We start from the raw sequence: 21,601 nt of genomic DNA, 5'->3' as shown, positions 1-21,601 counted from the left end.
CCCCAAAGAAGACCTGAAAGAGAACCACGGTGCCTCTCCTAACTCTTCTACAAGCTTGAAACGCAGTGCAAGTTGTGTCTATTCTATGTTGTTGAGAGGAAACCACTGACTCGCATCACATAGAAAACTAATTTCTCCTTCAGAAGAGAGCTCGGAGGTGTTGCAGTTCTCTCAGTATTGAGTCGGGGAGCTTTCAGGTTTCAGTTGCGCATCACTCTGCTCCCAGCACTGCTCCAGTATCACAGTGAAGCCTCAGCCTCTTTTCACTCAGTCTAACTCCACTCACCGTGGTTCCTGCCATCTCCGAGTCCCCTGCCTCTCTCTCTCCCTCCCTCTGTCTCTCATACAAAAGCCTGAACCATCCCCTTCCTGCACACTGTGGATTTATTAGTTTTCTCTCTTGCCTTCTCTCTTTTTCTCATACATAATATGTGTCCTTCTACTTCTCACTCCCCAGAGAAGTTATTGGAAATCACTACCATTCTCTATGTGCTCTCTCTTTCTCCCTCACACCCTATCTTCCTCTGCACCTTTTCTGAATCTCCCTATTGGGATGTACAAGATGCTGCTCTGCTGCTTTGGCTGCTTTCTCCAAATTGCTTTGAATTGTGTACAATTTATATCAATTGTATAATGAGAGTGAATATACAGAAGACTATATATATATATATATATATAGAGAGAGAGAGAGAGAGAGAGAGAGAGAGAGAGAAAAAACAGAGACACAGCACATGTTGTTTGCAATAATGTGTCCAGTAAGAATGGACACGTGGAGGTCAGAGGTCAGGTTGAACACTGGGTTGTGATTCACTATCTGGCTCAAGGACTCTACAGCTCTTGAGCCACTTGGAGGATCTATCAGGCTGCCTCCGGTTCTGTGATGTCTATATCGCCATATCTATATCACATTTTATTTGTTACCTAAACAAACACCCCCACACACGGATGCTGTAACAAAGACAGTATACAGTAAGCCCACATGTACACAAACAACACATTGATTGCATTTCTAAATAATAACACACACTGGCTCTTTGTATTACATCCTTGCAAATTACCACTTTCTTCCAGGTTCCCTGTAGGAATGTGAAACTGTTGTGCAACCACATCCAATGAGGCCGGACATTTCATTAATAAATAGGTTATTAGACTTTTTTTTCTCTACAGTGGCAGGTTCAAAAACACAGCCTATTACAATCAATGTTAGTTTTCATATTAAAAGTATTTTAGTTTGCTCAAAAGATATTTTGGTTGTTAATTGGTCCACACAACGAATCATTATTCTGTCAGAATTACAGCATCTATAAAGCCTACATGAGCAGTAATCTAATGGTTTTGGGAAAATTACAGTTTGATTCAAAGTGCATGTTGTACCATGTTGCTGAGCAGCGGTCTTTTTTGAATGTATCCCTCATTCAGTGTGAGTGGTTTTACTCTGCAATCTATCAAATTTGTGGACTAGTTTTAGATGCCTATTGAGTACAATCAGACAGCTTTCACTTGGTTGTTTTCACTGCGATTGCAATCTGCATTGTGTCAAATAAAATGGTCTCTGTCTTCACAGGGATTATATGTGAAGATCCACTTTTAAAATGATCAGAATATTTTGTCCATTTACCTTAGAATGTGAGGAGTAATCCAAGTATCCTTTAGCATTATAAATCTCCCCCTAAAAAACACATTTTGCAGCAGAGGCAAGTGGAACAGAACTAGTCTCAAAGAGGGGCAGGACTCTGGCTCTATTCAGTGAACATACAAATGATGAGTGATAAAAAGAAATTTGATTACATCTGATAGAAAGTTAATAAAAGAGGGAGAGTGTGAGGGAGAGAACTTGTTTTTAATCATATTTTTTGACCCTAGATTATAGATTTACATGTATAGTTGTGGTATTGTAGTTACCAAGTGAAAAATAATAGATTTCTGCTGAAAAGTATCACCCAGAGATGTCACTATTTCTATATTATTTCTTCATTCAAATAGTTTTATGCTGAATCAAACCCAAACATTTTGGCTCGCATGTTAATCAAAGTAAACAGAATTGATGTATCCTATTTGTAATTACATCATTCAGTAGGCAGGCTATCATCTGTATCACAAGCATCACTTCACTTTTTACAATCAGCACCATCTTTTGGTGCAATTTATTTCTACATTGTAATGCCCCCTCCTTTGTGTAGGTCATATTCAATCAAACTGGATTGAACTCTTGGCATGAGCTGAGAGAGGCTGGGCTTTGATTCAGCATAATTCTGTTTTTAATAAAGAAGATAATATTATAGGATAAAATAACCTGCGTTCTCCTCCTTCATGAAGTTATTCCTTTTCATGTAGGTAAGTTCTGTCTTCTGTTTTTGTTAGCTGCAGTAAGAATATTGATTTATACACCAATGATGTTTGAAAGAGGAGCCCATTGAAGACACATACCTACTGCTTTAAGTTGCTTGAATCACAGCCTTTTTGTTAGATGGATAGATTATATAAATAATCATAGTAAGCAACATGATATGAGTTCTTTTGGTGAAACCTAATGCAACATTAGCTTTAGCCATGATGGAATTATTACTGCATTTTATCAAATGTTTAAGAAAAACTAAACAGTTTCGACCCTACTGTAGGAAACCCACCCATGAATGACTTAAGGCATGTTGTCAGCTTTATGCTTTTTTATTACACCACCAGATCTTTTACACATTATGTACAATATTACACATTTTCCCAAGTTTCTGTTTTACAGACAAATGCACCTTATATCACATTCAAACAGGCACGATTGAAAGAAAATCACTAAATTGTCTCCACATGAGCTAAAAAATATACATTTTGGGAAATCACCAGATGAGTGTGATTTTTCTGCCTACATTTTAAAGGAGTCCCAGTATATTTATACCATGAGGTACTTCAAACAGGTAGGGGTGTTGTGATGGTGGTTCCTGACTGAGCCATCCAGTCCATGTACTGCTCTCCAGCCCTCTCTTCAGTCCTCTTCCCCATAGTCAGGATTCCTGCCGCTTGGTTCCTGGAGCCTTGGAGGAGCTGGTGGAGTCGACTCTGCAAGCGATGCTCGTCTTCTTTTCGTTTACCCAGAGTGAGAATGCCGGCTGAGGCATCGTCTGTGAGAGGTCCCCCCAAGACCTTGCTGCCGGAGCGACACAGCAACACATAGAGGCGACAGGATGGTTGTCTGCAGCATGCGGACACGCTGTGAGCATCACAGGCCAGTTGAGACAGCAGCAACATCAAGACCAGCACCAGGACTTTCTACTGGGCAAAAAAGAGTAGCTAATGTTGAAAAGAACTGATAAAATTACCAGGATACAATACAGAAAGAAAGTGTGACATTATTTATTTATTTTTTATTATAATTATTTATCCACTTATCTTTGAAATATGGCTATTTTTGAGTTATATTTTTATATACTGGTGTTTACAGCATGCACAACATATTGCTAGTTAAATCTAAAAAAATGTATGTTTAATGTTGATTCAACTGAATCAAGGATGAAAAGACAAACTCTTATCTACATATAATAAATATGTCACTGAATCTCCAACAAGAAGATGCTGACATTTAATCTATATGTAAATAATAAAACCATAACCTTTAATCAAGGATACACACAGTATCACTATAACCAACTACTTATCCATACATAACGGCTATGAATCACTGAATCTCCAATGATATGACACTGACATTTATTCTACATGTGCATAATAAAACCTTAATCTCTAGTCAGTTATTTTACATAAACAAAAACACCCCAATCAAGCACCTTGCATGTTATATATATTTATAGCCAAAGCTAATTTGCAACTCTTGTCCTTAGATGGGCTTGTATAATGAAATGCATGTACAAAACGCATTAACACAAACACTACAAAGAAAATGAACATTTCAGAAAATGAAAAATTGAAATATTATTGAAATAATATTCTGGAAATACATTGATTACCCATCACTTCAGGTTTGATCACAACTCAGTAAGTGTTTCAGCTTTTTAAAATGATGAAATTTTTTGGGTTTATATATTGATTGTCTGAACTGGGAGAGCCGTCTGCTCAGATATGTTTTTTTAAGCGTGCCTGCCCATAGAAGGAACCTACGTACTTAATTTGAATCTACGTACTTAATTTCATTTGAAACCTCAAATGAAATATTTCTCCAGGTCACAAAGCACCTTATGATCTCAGTAACATGGTCAGACAAAGAATACCCACTTGTATATAATATTCATAACAAATATAACAATTTCTCTTACATATACTTTAGAATTTAATATCTGATACAACAAATTTATCAAAAACCCATCAACAAAAATAAATCAACAAGTGAACATAAGAAACATTTAGAAATAAAAATAGAAGTGAGAAGACAAACACTTCTAAAAGTTGCATGACGGCCCTAATGCAACTGTTAAAACCACAAATTTTCAATGTTAAACATATCGCTCACTTCAATTCCAAGTAAAAGATCAAGCTTAAACTGTCTTACCCTGTTAGGCGTTTCCATCCCAGCAGCTTTCTGGAAGTTGGTGGGGAACAACGTCATCTTTTGGCTCGTGTGAGAGGGAGTCATCTGATCTTATCTCCCCCGGGTGAAGAGCAAGAGAGTGTCTTTTATATTGCTTTGAGTTGTCCACACTGTGTGGACGTCATTCAAGCCAACCACAAACATGCCATAAAATCACCAATTCTCTTGTTTCTACTCCTTGCTCATTTGAAGTGTTGATGTCATGCTAGCTGCCATTCATTAGTCTTCTGTGGCAGAGCATCTCCAAGGCACTTCTCTGGACCTTTGATGAACTACAGGTATGTCTTTGTGGCTGCATGCCAATGATTTATTAAGACATACCATTTTGATGAGCGGTGAGAGACAGAAGTCAATTAGCTAATGGGCCCAATGAGTTCTAAAATAAGAAAATAAAAAACCCAGATGCCCTTTTCTCAGTTCTAATGACAAGCTCATTCAAAAGTCATGCTAATGAGGTTCTTTGGGCTTTATTCTTCAATACAAAAGGTGCTATACTGACACACCAAAAAGTAACAGCATTTTCTTGCTCCTACACAGAGTGTTCACTAGTGGGGTGTCAACAGCTGAAAAGAGTCCAAAAACTTCCAGTTATTATTATTATTTTTGATTGAAAAAGGAGAGGCCCTTCACAATTGCCCTTAATTCCTTGCTACACCCTTGTCCCACATGATCTACTTCATAAACTGTAGAATACTGGCACTCCCAAAAGTAAACATAAACAGATAAGAAAATCACAGGCTCAGCCACACCTCAAAGCAATTAATTACTTTCAGACTTTCATCTTTTTCGTCCTTACAGCCATTTACTTAATATTTGTTGCCACCTCATGGACAACAGGAAGCATTGCTTTATTTAGACACACTCATTCATGATAAAAAATAAACCGCCTACCTCTAGTTTATTGGAAAGAAAAGAATTATAGATCAGGAGAATTAATGGAGCATCACAGCACATCAATAAAGCTGTCTAAAAGCTTTATTGACTGCTTTTGATTCATTGTGAAAGCTGCTTTCAAAATGCTTTGAGTTGTGAATGCATTATCATGTTATCATTAGACTGTTTTGAATGTTTTATCTTGTGGCTGCAACTGCCGTGGTAGCTAACGCTCTGTGCTGCACATTGTGCTTCTACCTGGAATGAAATGTGCTATATAAATAAAAGTTTTGCTTGCTTGCTTGAAGAGCTAGCGATGTATTTATGAATGCAACCAAAAAAATTCACTCATAGACGTTCTCAGAACCGTGCACAACTGAAACATTTTCAATAAAATATCAGTCCAGGTATTGACTCGTTATTGTAATTCATCTCTAATTGCCAAGAAAATGCATATTTAACATTCCTGTAAAATACTGTACATGGACAAGATAAACAATGAAGCCAGTTTTAATGGGCCACTTAAAGGAGCTCTTACAGAATCCACACTCACTTTGCAGTGAAACACATGTCAGGTTATTGTTTGACCCTCATGTTTTAGCGCCAACCCATAACCACTCTTCCCAGTCCCACATGCACTGGTTGTCCTGATCTGCACCACAGAACAACAGGTGTCAAATCACTGTATATGTGGAAGTAATGTTAAAAAAGAATCAGAATATCAATAGAACTAACAACAATCATAATATCAATTATTAATATCTGTGTCTGCAAGAATTATTATAGCAATATATGTTCCCTTCGTACATTTTACATACACTTTACATCTATATTCACTTTATTTTGTGTTTTTATTGACAGCAGTACCATGTTCCTGTTTGGCCTCTAACAGGCAAAGTCAAATATTCCAGTTGTGATTGGCTGGTGAGCTCCGCCACTCAAGGACGTGGGCTAGCTCCCCCCTGGGGGCCAAAACACCAACTCACATAACATCACACACATAGCCCCTTGGGAGGAGACAAGGAGACCCTGTGGGGAGAGTCCTGAAATAATGAAGAACTTAAATCGTAAGGAATGACACTGGAGATGTGTGGGGTCTGATGGAGGGTGACACCAGCAAGGGATGCAAGAGCGTCAGTGTGACTGAACACATCAACAGCTGCAGTTTGTTTTATGTATTTTATCTCTACAGGTCCCTGGTTTGTTCTGAAATGGTCATCTATGACTCCTAGAGAGCTCGGTCTAGCTGAGCTGCTCAACTTGGTGCACTTGAATGAAAATGGCAACCTCTTTATTGAAAGGAGTGGTTTGCGCTTAGCTTTAAGATATGTCTAAGATGGAAGAGGAAAAGCGTGAGCATGAAGAAATAAAAGCACAAAGACATGCCGAGGAGTCTCTAGAAATGAAAAGGCAAATTTGTGGCAGAAAATGCCGATGTAAGGTAAAGCCTGTACCCACAGAGCTAGAGTACATAGTGTAGGGGCATGTAACTAGCACTGCCCAGAGAGAGACAGGGATATGTGACTCACTGATCCAACTACCGAACGCCATCCTGGTCCAGACAACAAATTTGATACCAGCTGTTAAACTTTTTTACTTTCCCAACAGAGAACCAAAGATTATAGAAGACAGAAGAGACCTAAACCTTCTGGCTCAGATGGAAGTTTATTCCAAATTTACAATGGAGAAAAATAAACATTGTCTTTCTAGTTTTCCATCCTGTTTAAAAATGTGTGTATGAAGTGTGAGGTCTCTCTGTCTTTTCTCCTTCAGCCCTCTGGCCAGCTCAATGCTTAAAACCTCCCTTCAGACTTGTGTCTCACTCCTAACACGACGAGTCTTCCTCACCATCATCATCTCTTTAACTCTCTCCATTACTTCCTCCATCTCCCTTTCCTTACTGGCACTGCTTGCCACCTCCTTCTTATCTTCTACATCCTTCTGCTTATTGTTCTCCATCGCTATCTCACTGTCTCTGTCTCTCTTTGGGTAGGATTCTCTGTGGGCACAGGCTGCGGGTCAGCAGGATCCTGCAGGATCATCACTGACCATCTCTTTCTCAGGGATGGAGTCCAGAGGTCCTGCTGCCCTCTGCTGCTGAGTCTGGAACTGATACTGAAGCTGGGGAAGGGGTGGAGGTTGAGGATAGGCCGGTGGCTTTGAAACAGTTTGAACCAGAGGGAGAGCTGGTAGCTGGGGATGTGGCTGGGGTTGGGGATGGAGATAAGCCTGAGGCACGGTCTGGGATTGGGATTGAGTTTGTGACTGGTGCAGTGGTGGAGCCTGTGGGTGGGCCTTGGTCTGAGGCTGTTGCTGGATGTGCAACTGCTGTGGCTGGTGAAGAGGATGATGCTGAATCTGAGGAGAAGCCGCTCCGTTCTTACTGAGGCCACAGGACTGAGCTGCACAGTGGATCTGACGAAGAGTGTCCAGTGCCTCACTCTTAGCATGCTTCAGCAGGTCTGCCTGGCCCTGAGATTGAGAGAGAGAGAGAAAGAGAGAGAGAACATATAAGAACATCAGATTTTAAGTCAACAAAAAATAGCAAGAAATGTCTTTGATATCCATTTAACTTGAAGTCTACATGCGGTAGATAACATCATCTAGTTCTATGATACCTTGTTAGCCTGATCTCTTTTAAGAAATATATTTTAATCCTAAAAGTACCTTTACTTGGTCAAATAAAGCTTAAATAAGGGGAAAAAATCAGGTAAAGTAGTATAGAAAAAAAATTGTGCATTAGCTAATAAGGTACAGAAGGGGGCAGTGTAAAGCCACTGACTGAAGGCCTTTGGTTGCTCGCCAGCCCTTCAAACTGTTCTCAGCTGGTGAATAGTGCTGTCATATGGTGATAATGTTATACTACATTTTTGCTCGTTATGTGGGAGCACCCCAGAGAAGAATCCCTGCCATGTGTGGAGGAAGTGGTCGGAGCGGGCATCCTGTTATACAGCACTGTCAAGTCAATCTGGGCCACCGCCATGGCTGCCTGCCTCCTTAAGCTAGCTCTCTGCCATGTGGAAATGTGGTAGAGTCGGTATTTTCTGTGTGTGTGTGAGGTGCTTGCATTATTAGCACAGGCCAAAAGAAGAAAAGAAAAACAAATTTGACCACATGTTTTTACAACCTGTCTTCACTTGTACAGTCTTTAAACCCTTGACTCTTCCCTTCAGGCCACCCAGTCTCACCACAAGCCCCTCTCTTCCAGCGTGTCTGCTCCAACACTTTCTTTACACCACCATTCCTCCAACATCTGTTCACAAGCAAGCTGAAAACAGTTGCCCTCTCAACTGTGAATCTGCATATTTTTCCTCCCTCCTACTGAACAGTCTGGACTCAGTCTGACCTGCTGTGACAGCTCGTTGGGCTAACATCCCAAAGAATATAGTCACCGGCTGACCCATTCTGCACCAGACTGAAGCATAAATGGTAAAATGGGTAATGTTCTCAATGCCATAAGGCAGACATAGCAGTCTGACATATTGTGGGATGAGTAAAGGTGCTGCCCTGCACACAATGCAAAACTTTCTACTCCAATGATGTTAACACGCTGCAAATGGCCTTTTACCTGAGCCACTTGAGCACGCAAACCATAGGCATGAATAAGTCATATGTTTGAAGAACACAAATTATGTAAGTCATGACTCACCAGGCATAAAATAAGACAGCGAAAAGCTTGTCTTGCGCTTCCAGAACCAAATCACGATGCACTGTTATTCGGGTGCATTCACCCCTGCAGCTGGCCTAAACCTATCCACAGGGGGCTAAGCCCAAACAAGGACAGCCACCAAATCCCACCACTATATCCTAATTAAATTCAATCTTAATCTACTCTTTGCTTGTCAAAATCAGTCCATCCCCTTAATAGAAATCCGGCAGTCAATAACCTGCATTGAGTATATTATTTTAAGGTTATAGATGCAGATAGAGAGTAGTATGTGACAGCAGAGCAGGAGCGGGACTGAGAGCGATGTATCTCCATCCAAACTATCAGTTATGAATTCAGTGTGTTTTTACTGTACAGAACAATACAAATATATGAAATCTGGAGAGAAGCAGCACAAAATGAGAGTTGGTAAAACAAAGAGGGGCCAGAGTTGCAACAGATGGCCACCTATTGCCAAAATCTAAGATACTTTAGCAGGAGCTCAATTAATTATGTGATTTAATGTCCCAAACAGCAATTACTGTAAAAACTACAATGGTGAGTGATTTGGGAAGAAACAAAATGCAACATGTTTTTGGAGCTGGTTATTCCTCTTAAAGAGGATTTCATTATGCTTGACGTTCACTTCAAAGCCTCTCTTTCTGTCTCTCTGATTTTGGTTTTCTTTTGACAGGGAGGTACGATGAATGACGGGGCGTTATCACTGGTAGAAATGGGCAAATACCTTATTCACAATGACAGCTCTGATCTGACAATAACTGTCAAAATGAGGGTGGAGAGGGTGGGAAACAGAGAGTGAGAGACAGAGCAAAGATTCTTTCTCTTTCTCTTTTCACTCCCTTGCAGCTCCATACTATCTATCAGCGAGTGCTTCTAGCCCTGCTGAGGATATGGAGAGGGTGACAGGTGAAATAACTGGGCATGGCTGCCAGCCTCGGCAAATCGGCACCAGGCTTTCACCAAATGTTCAGTATGAGACAGATTATTACTGAAGAATGGGAGGAAGAAGGGGAGGAGGAGGAGTCCTGTGCGTGCCAAGATCCCTTCATGTTGACAGTGTGGCTCATCAAAGAAATTAAAGTATTGGGAAAGATGAAGCAGATGAAAGAGAGAAGTGTGCGTTTGGAGAAACAAGGCAGAGATGTGAGGAGCTGGCTGGGTTTTAGGGGTAATGGGTGTAGCGGGGAGGGAGGGTGAGACAGGAATTAGGTCCACCTGTTATGCTACTTATGCACATGCCTTTCCCCATCCAGATAATGTAATGAAGCTTAACTAAGATAAATCTGGCTGTTGCACACACTGCTGTTGTAGTAGTGCAAGGAAGACAAGAACACAAAGACTTTTAACACCGATCCACTCCTGCTATGGCCAGTACATTCACTTCAGATTAGTTAATTAATGAGTCACTATTTTATTGGAAACAGTTTTAATAATCAATTAATCATTTAAGTCATTTATCAACCGAAAATGTCAAACATTTGCTGTTTCCAGCTACTTAAATATAAGGATTTGCTGCTGCTTTCATTAGTTGCTGGTTTGTTTTTAAAATTTTGGACAGTTAGTTGCACAAAAAAGCAACCTGAATAGAAACTGTGATGGGTATTTTTCACAATTTTCTGACATTATAGATTAAACTATTAATCAGTTATATTATTCCTTAATGACAATAATTGTTAGTTGCAGCCCTAATCGTTATAATATTTGGTGTTTCCCGTCTGATAAGGCAGGCATGGGAAGGCAAAAAACGAATCAAGCAATCACCTACCTATCCTGGCACTCAAGCAAAAAGCTCAGCCAAGGGAGCTTCTTCACTCAATACTAAATGATTTCAGGGTGATGAGATGAGATAAAAATATCCTGGCTGCTCTATCCTTACTTAGCCAAACAGGCCCACTGTGCAATGCACAGTCTGAGCAGCATGTGGTGTTTTATCAGTGTTGGTATTACTGCCAGTATTCATAGAAGCAATGAGATGAGGGCATTGGGCAAACTTATCTCCTGTGTCATGGGGCAGGCAGAAACAAGAATGCATTTTGCTGAGCATCATCCTCAAGGCATGTCAGAGGGGCCCCATATCCCCTTATGACGAATAATAGGGCAGCATGTGTGTGTCTACAAACAAGTGTCAGCGATCTTATCGTGTGTTGTTAAGATAGTTACATGAGCAAATAAATAAAACAGTAAATGGAAATAACAGTACTTAATTAAGAGATTTAGAGATTAGAGAAGAGGCAAATACAATTAGACCAGAGAGCTTTATTAAAGGGAAACTTCAGTATTTTTCAACTTGGACCCTATTTTCCCATTTTTTGTGTCTAAGTGACTGATGGAAACGATCATTTTTGAAATAGGTCCAGTATTGAGGAAGAGCGCTGCAGCTGGCAGCCACAAAACGGGCTGCAATGTAATCCAACAGGTTGCAATTGCACATCATCCCCATTAGTCACTAAGACACAAAAAGATGGGAAAATAAGGTCCAAGTTGAAAAATACAGAAGTTTCCCTTTAAGACACCATGTAGTTTAATCTCAGCAAGAGGGTTGGGATTGTTTATCCAGCTGCTTATAGTCTCACATCTGAACATCAACCAATGATATTAGCCAGTGCTTAATACACACTGGAGGTGACAGTACAATTATGGGGTGTTTTGTTTCAGACCGTCTCACCTTGAGCACAGTGATGTTCCAAGCGTAGCTCTCCATGGCCTTCTGCAGTTTGCGGCCTTTCAGACCTTCCTTTGCGCCAATGCGATGCAGGTCCTCATGGAAGTCCAGACCTTGACACAGACATACATTATAAATTACTGTATAATGTTATTCAGTCAGGACACTCATGTCAAGATTTTAACCATTTATTGCTACATGCACTTCAGTTTGGCAGTGTGGCTATGCTCATGTGATGCTCTGGACTAAATATGAGCGAGCTTGACACAGACTGTCCTTGAGTTCACAACCCTGAGATACATAACATTTTATGAACATGAATATATTAAAAAGGAAAAAGAAACATTAAAAATTCATGACAAACTGACACAGGCAGGCATGTAACATCGAGGGCAGAACTCTGCGTTGTTGTAGACAGGACTGTTTATATAGACTGCATGTTGACAGAAGTAGGATGTGGACATACATGATGGGAGGCTGTATGAAGCATGTGACTTTAACTGACTTCCATTCCTGCCTGAACTACAGCGAGGCTCCATTTATGTAATTATAAATAAAATACACGATGTAAAGCGTGCACCAGTAAAGCTCCCCGCTAAAAAGAATTGCAATACAAAAATTACATTTTATCCAGTCAGGTATTGTATTTGTATAAAACTAAACATCTGGACAATGGCTAATAATTTAACAAATTGATCATTTTTATGTCTTTGCTTCTTTAAGAGCAGAAATAGTCTTTAAACATATGCAAATATCTTGAAGTATACAGAATTATGAGGACAATCACTGGACTTATACAAGAATAAATTCCTGTTGAGAGTTAAGAGTTTTAAGTCAAAATGTAAATAGCTTCTCAATTATCTAGATTGCCCATACATCAAAATCCAAACATTTATAGACAATCATGGATACATCAACTTCTTGATTAAATACCAAAAATGTTCAGAAATGCCCCATTTCCCAATATTAAAAACTCCCTAAAAGTTTCTCAGTTCTGCACATCGGTAAAAATCCATTAATCACTTGTTCCATAACTTTCCACTGGGTTTAACTGAAATATAATAACATGTATTTAACTTTTCACTCTAACTAATAAACAGAACCCAGGAAACACTCACCATGATAAAGGTAATAATACAATAACTGCTTACTCTTATGGTAACTTTTTCACTTTTGTAACACAAATTCTGCAGAAGAAAAAACATCTAGCCAGCTCTTCAGGGGCACCTTAATGGGCCCTGTAATAGATCACTATATAATGTGCTGCATTGCTAATGGGGGTAAAATTGAAGTAGTGCAATGCAGGCTAACTTCTAATTAGTCAGTAGGTTTGGCTTCATTTAGCCCAGGCAGACCATTACTAATCCTTGGGGCTTTAAGAACAAACTCCTCCTAAAGCTGTAAGTCTCAGCCTCTCAATCTGTCCCTGACAACTGGCCTTATGCCACCCCAGCTTTGATTCACTGCCGTGACATTGACAAAACATAATTTGCTATAATTCACAAAAATCCCATCATCACAAGGCATTCACTCTTTAGTTCTCAGCTCTTTTCAGTAACTAGTAGGCAGATCAGCACCTCAAGAGCCTTTAATCAATCTGATTTTCATTGGAGAGGAGGAGGATTACCTCAATCCAGTGGCAGACTCTCTTGCTTGTTTTTTAAAGAAACGACTGTGAGACTTTATCCTAAATGCAATTTTCCAAGGGCAGAGATAACATGTATGTATGAACAGAGCTATATAATATTGGAGAACTTACCAGAATCACAAAAGAATTTGTGCTGTGAGTGTATGCCATGTTCTCTCTGTCTAGTCAAGCAGTTACATCACCTGCCACTACATAAATACCTATCCCTGCACATGCAACAGGGTTCAAGTGCACAAATGCCAACAATCATGCATGCACATGTATACCTCCTCATCTGATTTAAAGCACCAAGGCAAGGTCGGAAAAAAGGTAGCACAATAATATGGCTCTTGAACACACAATAAAATAACTGATAGCCAAGTCAAGTGTGCTAAAAGGAAACAAAAGGGTTCAGTATATAGTCTTTTCTTAGCTTTAGTCCATCTTGAAGCACACCAAATGTATGCAAATGTCATTCAGGACAACAGGAGACTGACCGCAAGAACATTTTTCTAAAATAATCCGCAGCGCATTCAAAACAGATCAAGAGATCAAGGAGCAAATACAGAAAATATGATCTTTGGTCTCCAGTGCACATCAGACTCAACCTTGCAAAAAAGAGCCAGGACCCCTGTTGTTCTTCAATTTCCATATAACTGGTGATGTAAAGCCATTGCAGAATATCCGTTTCAAGGCCTGAAAGTTGTGTTAACAGGGTTTAGGGATGATTTGATCTTGTAATCTGGTGTAGTTAATGGGCTGCTGCTAGTGCAGAGCTGAGCCAAGGCGGTTTGTGATTGCAGGACTTGGGGAGTGAGGCAGACAGGGAGCTGAATAAGAGATGAAATTAGCTGGAGGCGGCTTGTCGCAATACAGCCTCTTCAAGCATTTAATTTCCTAATTATTAAGCATTTTCTTCACCCAACACAGTTGCTGTTCCTTACTGTCACTTAAACTCTGTGAAATTTGAGTTAATAAACAAAATGTGGCCCCCATGGCACACTCTGATGAGACGGGATCTTATGCTTCGCTTCTCTGGTGGAAACAGAAAAAAGAAGAAAGAGAAAGGGTAACGGAGGGGACAACAACATTTCTGTTCTGTATAGACACACACGCAGGCAAACACACACACACACAAAGACACACACCTCAGGAAAGGCTTACAGTCTCTGCATAGAGCAGAGAAGGTTTTTGCCTTTGTAACGAGTCCTGTAGCAGCACTTCTAATGCTCCAAATACACATGCACAGAAAAAGAGACAGCTACAGTCAGACGGAGAGTGTAAGGTGCATAAATGATAAAATCAAACACAATCTCCAAACAGGCGCTGATGAAAAGAAACGGTGAAAAACAAAGATGGGAAGAGGGGTGAAAGGGAGATACATACAGTCAGAGCAGTGTTTCATTAATTTATCTCAAGTCGTGAGCACTGCAGAACTCAATCAGAATATCATCATTGGGATTTTCCAGCTGCTGATGAGCCGCAACAACAGTAGCTTTACAAAGGCAGACAAAGCAAGGGAGATGTCTGTATCCCTTGGATTTCCATGGTAATGAAATCCATATGGAGTGGCCTTGAACCATATCAACACAGAGACAGAGTCGTTGCATTGACGGGGATATCAATCAATAAGCGCTGTCAGATGGGCAGGGAGGCAGTGTCTCCTAAACCCATACAGTGAGCTTACACTTGTTCCTGGGCCTGCTTTAACATGCAGCATGCAGGGCTATATTCAAACCAGACACCTGAAAGCCCCACAGGCTAGACATGAAACATACACAGAAATGCGTTTTGTGTAAATGTCTTAATTAAATCCTGCCTGCTCACATATGTAGCCTCTTCTCTGCTACTGGCACACTGTTGAGCTGTGGGAGCTGCAGTTGTTGAATGCTGACACAATAATTACATCTACACATCTGTGCACACTTCTATACACAAACCTGTATACATGCATATACTGTACATAACCACTTACTGTATGTATATAAAGTAACTTATTATGTTAGACATTCAATATTTATTTCAGCACTCATTGCACCATTACACACCTTTGCACTACGTGTATCCTTGTTTAAGATCTACAGAAACTGTTTCACCTGTATATAGATATTGTATGTTGTCCATGTGTTGATTCTATATGTATAGATCTAATTTTTCACCTGCTTGCTTGTATATAATGGTCATATGTTAATGTTACATATCTCTGTTCAGCCTTGTTGTCTTTGTTTTGGCTGTATGTCCATATGTATCCCCTGATGATTGTTGTGTGTAAGTACATTAAGAGCCATTAAAAGCAGAGTCAAATTCCTTGTATGCATAAACATACTTTGCCAATAAAGCTGATTCAATGATCATCATTTTATCTTTATTAAAACGACAAAAGATTGCATTCCTACCAGCCACTACACCAGCAGATACACTTTAACTCAATATGGATACAAAAGCCCAGACACATCATCAGAAAAACTGATGAACCAAATCGTTACTTGAGAAAACCCATTGACTTAGAGAAGCTAGCGGAACAGAGGCGAGAAGGGGTAGAAGTGGGCTCTCCATACACAAACAGATTAGATATGCATGTGAACACATAAGCCAGTGTACACAGTATACACACAGACACAAACACACAGTGGTAGCATCTGGAGGTACCAGAGTGTGCATCCCAGCTGTCTATCTGGCCCCCCCATTAATGGTGTGTGTGATGGCGAGCCATCAATAGTGCCCAGGGGGGATCATCCAGCACCTCTCCATCCTCATCAACACGTCAGCCTCACTGCCCAAATTAAACTGATTAGCTGCAATAATGACTGGGCATAAACTGAACACAGGAAGGAAAGAGGAAAGGGAGGAGGGGTTGCTGGGAAGTAAGAGCCATAGCAACCCAAAACTACCCCACGTTGCCATTTCTAGCCTCCTACTGTATGAGTGATGCATCTGTCAACGTGCAGTCATTTCATATTGCTCAGATTTAAAATGAAAGGCAAGTTAGGAGGTAAGAGGTTAGTTCAGGTCCCTCTTTTCAGACCATAGCCTCGCGCGTCATTGTGATTATGGCTTTGTCACAACAGCATTTAGCTGATGAGCAGAGCACACTTTTCATTGCTAGGGCAAAAGTGTCAGGTCCAATCAGCGGCCTTAAATTAAGCTTAGATGCAGCACACACACACACACACACACACACACATGCACATCCTACTCCATCCCATATTCTCTCTCCATCGCTGACAGCCTGTCCTCTAATAGCACCTTTTTCTGTTCCTCACACAGCCATTACACCAAAATTATACCTTTGGCTTCCGGATCGATCACAGGGGCAAAACCTTCAATTCCATGCAAATCCGCCATCTCGCTCTTCGTATGCCTCCACTCTCTGATTCTCTGTATTTTTTTTTTTTTTTTTGAGCTGTTGCTATTGTCAACATCAGTCCGTACATAATCATGTGGTGGCTTATGAGATGGCTTATGAAGGGTGCATTCAGTGCTTGTCAGTCTATGAAAAGAGATAAATTCATGCTTGCCGAGCCATCAGAGAGATGCAGCATTTTGTCGGGGACCTAAAACTACATCCAAATGTTCTCCATGGGTTTTCTGCTTTCGAGGGGATAAGAAATGCTTATAATGAACCGAGACATAGACTAAACAAGACAAAGATAGCAGAAAGAGGGAGAGAGCCCATTTGGGGTTTAGGAGAGATTGGACTGTGTTGCAGCATTTGTACGGGGAGACAGGTTAGTCTGTGAAGCATTTAATTAGCCACACTAATTTCAATTATAAAGTTCCACTGGAGTAGCTTACTTCAACCCTCTCAACCTTTCTTTTTGTCACATATCCAGCATTATGAAGATCAAGTTTATTTTAGAGCAGCATCAGTCCTCCAGTAGCTTAGCAATTTTTAAGACTGACATACCACAATCAATCGAATTCTGCTCATTAGGCTAACTTTAATGTAATAATATTACTGCATAGATGTATTTAATTCTTAACTTGCACTAAATCATGCAGTTAAAAACTACACATAAAAACTGCATTTATGAGAGAAAAAGCAGTCACTCTGTCCCATTAGCAGGCAAAAACAGACAACAGGGACCTGATGAGACAGGAAGCAGATGGAGAGGACAAAGAGCACACTGGGTGTAGGAGCGGGACAGAAGTGTCTGCATTATTATCAGCAAGTAATTAGTTTATTAACGAGGGGGGTGGGGGGGGATTTGGGGGGTTCTGTTTGCTCATGTCAGTGTAGATGGAGCTGTTATACACACAATATTGTAAGATGGAATTTTTATGCAAAAATCTCCTTCACATGCAGTTAAATAACTCACTTCCCTCTGTAATCTGAGCTAATATTACTTCAGCCTTATTTCCTTGGGTCAACAGTGCTACATTTCATTTAAAGTTAATAATTTGTATTTTCCATTTGTGATTTGGCAAATTATACCTTTTATATAGATAAAAAACTAAGCTACTGGATCTTCATAAACACTGTTTCAACAGTGTATCAGAGGAAAAGCTACCATTTGTATTTTTCCAAAGAAAATACATTTTTCCTTTCTTTTTTTTTCCACCTCACTTATCGCTATCAAAACTACATCAAATGTCTGGAAGCAGGAATGAACAGGCATGGGAGTTATGTACATTTGAGAATGGATTGAGGCATGTGTGTTAGTGCTGGGGGAAAGGGAGCGGGGGTGGCCGATAGGGAAAGTGCTATGTTTGGCATGCAGCTGAGGCCCCTAAGGGCTGTCGCTCCAGCCCTCTGCCTCATTGTATTGTCGTTACATAATGCTGTACTTATGTGAAAACCTAGTAACTCCAAATTTAGGAATTTCCATGTTTTTACTTCAATTGGATTGGAAGGATTACGATCTCATTGAGAAAATGCATCAACCCTTGGGCTTTTCAGGCCCTTTCATATTAATTCACTTATTTGAAATAAGCATACATGTGAGGCACAAAACGATGCTGATATCCTTAGGTCATCAAAACGTGACATTTTAGAAGTGTTAAGTTTTCACCTGACAGCAGCGCTAAACTGAGCATCAGCCTCCGGTATCCGGCTGCTGACACTGCTGTGAGTGTGGCTGTGGCAGCGTGGTGTTTAACTGCTTAACTCTGCAGTCATCTCCTTTGAAGATGCTTCTAGCTGTGGGCTGGGGAACCTTGGAGCCAGGGGACAGCTCTGTGATTGAAGCCCCAGCGTTCAACCTACATCCCTGGATAATTGCACGGCACCACTATCTTGGCTTGTTGTGGTGGTGGTGGTGGTGGTGGTGGTGGAAGGGGGGGGAGGGTGAGGCATATGCTTGCCTCTGTGTGACACCAGGGAGTAAAGCTGGGCATAGCAGGCTTAAATTGGCTTATCGGACTCAGGAAATTGGGTTGGCATGAGACAGTGAGCCAGCCTTCCTAGTCTTCTTTGAGTTTGTCATACACAAAACACACAACAACACAGACACTGCAAATGTCTTTACACCAGCTACTATAAAGTCTATAATATAACTAAATCTGTACGTTTTATGTTTGTTTCAGTAATGTGTTTGCTTGCTTAGGGCATTAGATTGTGCAACATAGACATACAAAATGAAATTGTCAGTATTCAATCTATGTGCTTCTATTTGAGGAACTCTTCAGCAGCGGCACTGCTGCGTTAGTAGAGAGGTGATGCAAATGAGGAACAATTAGTGCTGAATGTAAAAGAGACTGGAGAAGACAAGCCACAAAATTTCTTGATTTGAAGCCATTTCTCTTCTAATGATCTTATTATGGTCAATTTTATCCTCTCTCCTAAAAGGCTGGAGCTTTTACATCGAGCACCCCTTAAAAAAATAAAAAAAAACACTGTACAGACAAAATGCTTCTTTAATTCCACCCTTTTCTCTGTTTTGCCATCCCTCCCCCTCTCACTCAACACTCTGTCAAATCTATTCATTTCTCTCATCCTCTCAAAGGATATTTATGCTCTCTGACCTCTTTCTCCTGCAGCCCTTTGTCTGTGTGGCTGGCTGATTGTTTTCACCTGCCCACTGACATGACTCGGTGCTGACTCACTGACGATGGCCCGTTCTATCGACAACAGCCACTGTTGATGTTGATGGAGATGCTGTAGGAGTAGATACACTACGCTCATTCTATTAGGCAGAAGGACACGACACATAATGTGTTTGAAGGGCTGCAGATGAGCGTACTTACTGTACATGATTCGTTTGGACCTGAAAGCAGACGAGTTGATAATATTCATTTGGATATTTGAGAAATTAATGTAGTTGTGTTATGTTTTTGTTTCTTATGATTTTATGTTTCTTTAATTACACAAATATGCCAGTAAGTGAGGTAATTTCATTTGTGTCTAATACAAATCTCGTCCTTAAATCGTCATTTTCATTACAATAGCAGAGAAATTTACTTTATCCTGCCTTGTTTCATTGTACTGCTGCTTTTTTATTTATTCTTTTTTTTTTTAAGTGTCATGAAATGAAAGAATCTACATTGGAAAAAACTTTCTATTATGAATATAAAGTACCAGTCAAAAGTTTGGACACACGTTCTGTGAATGTGAATGAAGTGAATGGGAAGGTGTGTCTGAACTTTTGGTTCTGTATATATGAAATGATCACTTGTTATTTCATTTTTTATACGTCCAGTTGCATGGGCGCAGGATGTGCACCCCAACTGCAATGGCAATTAAAAATATATATTATTAAATGATTTTTTTATACTGGGATACTTTGGTTTTAGTGTAAGACTATGAGAATAGAGGGTGGAGATTTTATTTTTATGTTTGATTTAGTTATTTTCAAAAATGTGTGTTAACCAATCAGATTTGTCTTCGCTGATTGCGATTGACGCATCCACAGAGGGACGTAATTTCTGTTACACACACAACACACATGTAGCTTGTGAATTTCAAAATGTTGCAAAAGAGAATTTTGGATTTTTTCAAAAACCCTACCAACTCGAAACTTTCAATGACGAGTGTTGATGATTCAGCTTCAGCCACTTCGGTGTCCATCCCTGATAACACCAGCGGCGACCCCGGTCCTGAAAATGACCTTAGTCCTATTCAGCCGGCTAACACGAGACCTTCAGCTAAACCTGCAGCCACAGTCACAGAACCAGCAGAAGATGGAGCTGCTAACACCACCGTCAGCACACTTATGGAGCCTTTCCAGCCAAAGGATTTGAACTTTCCATCCAGGCTTTTCAAGATCATTCAACTCAGGTTGGTTTCAACAGTGGAAATGGCTTCATTATGTGAAAGAGATGGATAAAGCCTTGTGCTTCACATGTTGCTCTGCTTTAGCAAAGAAACTAATTAATGACGAGAAGAGCTGATGCCTAATTTGTGAAAGGAGGCTTTTCAAATTGTCTTCATGAGGTAAGATGCTATTTTTTAGTACTGCCACTGTGCAGTAGGTTTGTTTAATATTTAGCCTCTCTGGTTGTGATTTGTGACAGAATCTTGAAAAACAGCAGAGGGGTTTGCAGAGTAGGGCTGTATACTCATTGCTTTAAATCTTTAACCTGACTGTAACCTGGCTTAGCCCGTGTCGGTGGTTGCTGTATCTGTCACTTGCAATGAAACGGGTTGTTGTCTCTCTCTCTCTCTCTCCTTAATCTCACTCCTCTCCTCTGTTTACCAAGAAGTTTAAGTTGGCTGTTTTCTTTTCTATCTGCTCTTCAAAACATTTACCATTGCCTATTAATTCAGCAGTAGTAAGAGTTAAAGTTATTAAACTGATGCATGTATTGTTAATGCAGTTTTTGATAACTGAGTTAAGATGATTTCTTTTGATTTGCACATTGCATAAGCCTATATTACTGGTATTCCAAGCCAGGTTTCACAATTTTCATGTCATTTGGTGTGCACTGTGCAATTATATAATCATTTTTCTTTCCGCCTTGTATGAGGTTCTTTGGCTAAAATCATTAGAAATAAATTATCCTGTCTGTTTAGTTCAAATACAGCATATAGTGTGACTTTGTACTATACACTGTATAGCACCCCCGACTCAAAATGCGTTCCAGCGTCCCTGTCCAGTTGTGATAAACAGGTTGTGAAATGTAGAGAATGTAGAGGAAGGACAAGGATGTTGCAGATGAGGGCGCTGCTCATCCTATATTGTTGCATACCTGCCCGCTGTGCTTGTGTAAGCTTGGAGTAAACCACGTCAGCCGACTCTATCAGTGTTCTGCTGGTTTGGATCATCTAGAAGACAAAGAGGACACGGGGTTAGTCTGCAT

General features: G+C 40.2%; 2 protein-coding genes across 3 annotated transcripts in view; both read right to left on the bottom strand.

Moving 5' to 3' along the window:
* Window positions 1-2,688: 2,688 nt before the first annotated feature.
* On the bottom strand, window positions 2,689-5,811 carry hcrt (hypocretin (orexin) neuropeptide precursor). Its single transcript, XM_042392660.1, has 2 exons — window positions 4,496-5,811; window positions 2,689-3,261 (listed from the first exon to the last, which is right to left on the bottom strand). Exons 1-2 carry the CDS (start codon window positions 4,577-4,579, stop codon window positions 2,902-2,904), a joined length of 444 nt encoding a protein of 147 aa, XP_042248594.1. The 5' UTR covers window positions 4,580-5,811; the 3' UTR covers window positions 2,689-2,901.
* Window positions 5,812-5,901: 90 nt separating this feature from the next.
* The window catches only part of plcl5 (phospholipase C like 5), a 66,599-nt gene continuing 50,899 nt past the window's right edge, over window positions 5,902-21,601 (bottom strand). The window contains exons 4-6 of one of the 2 annotated variants that reach the window (XM_042392658.1): window positions 21,491-21,566; window positions 11,740-11,849; window positions 5,902-7,879 (exon numbers count right to left, since the gene is read on the bottom strand). In XM_042392658.1, the coding sequence (XP_042248592.1) occupies window positions 7,427-7,879; window positions 11,740-11,849; window positions 21,491-21,566 (639 nt within the window). In that variant the 3' untranslated portion in view covers window positions 5,902-7,426. Of the gene's footprint in view, window positions 7,880-11,739; window positions 11,850-19,327; window positions 19,461-21,490; window positions 21,567-21,601 lie in introns of those variants that run through there. The other variant, XR_006092293.1, reaches the window with a different exon arrangement.

This window comes from Thunnus maccoyii, chromosome 18 (genome assembly GCF_910596095.1).
Source record: "Thunnus maccoyii chromosome 18, fThuMac1.1, whole genome shotgun sequence".
Taxonomy (NCBI): domain Eukaryota; kingdom Metazoa; phylum Chordata; class Actinopteri; order Scombriformes; family Scombridae; genus Thunnus; species Thunnus maccoyii.
This window is presented reverse-complemented; position numbering and strand designations above follow the sequence as displayed.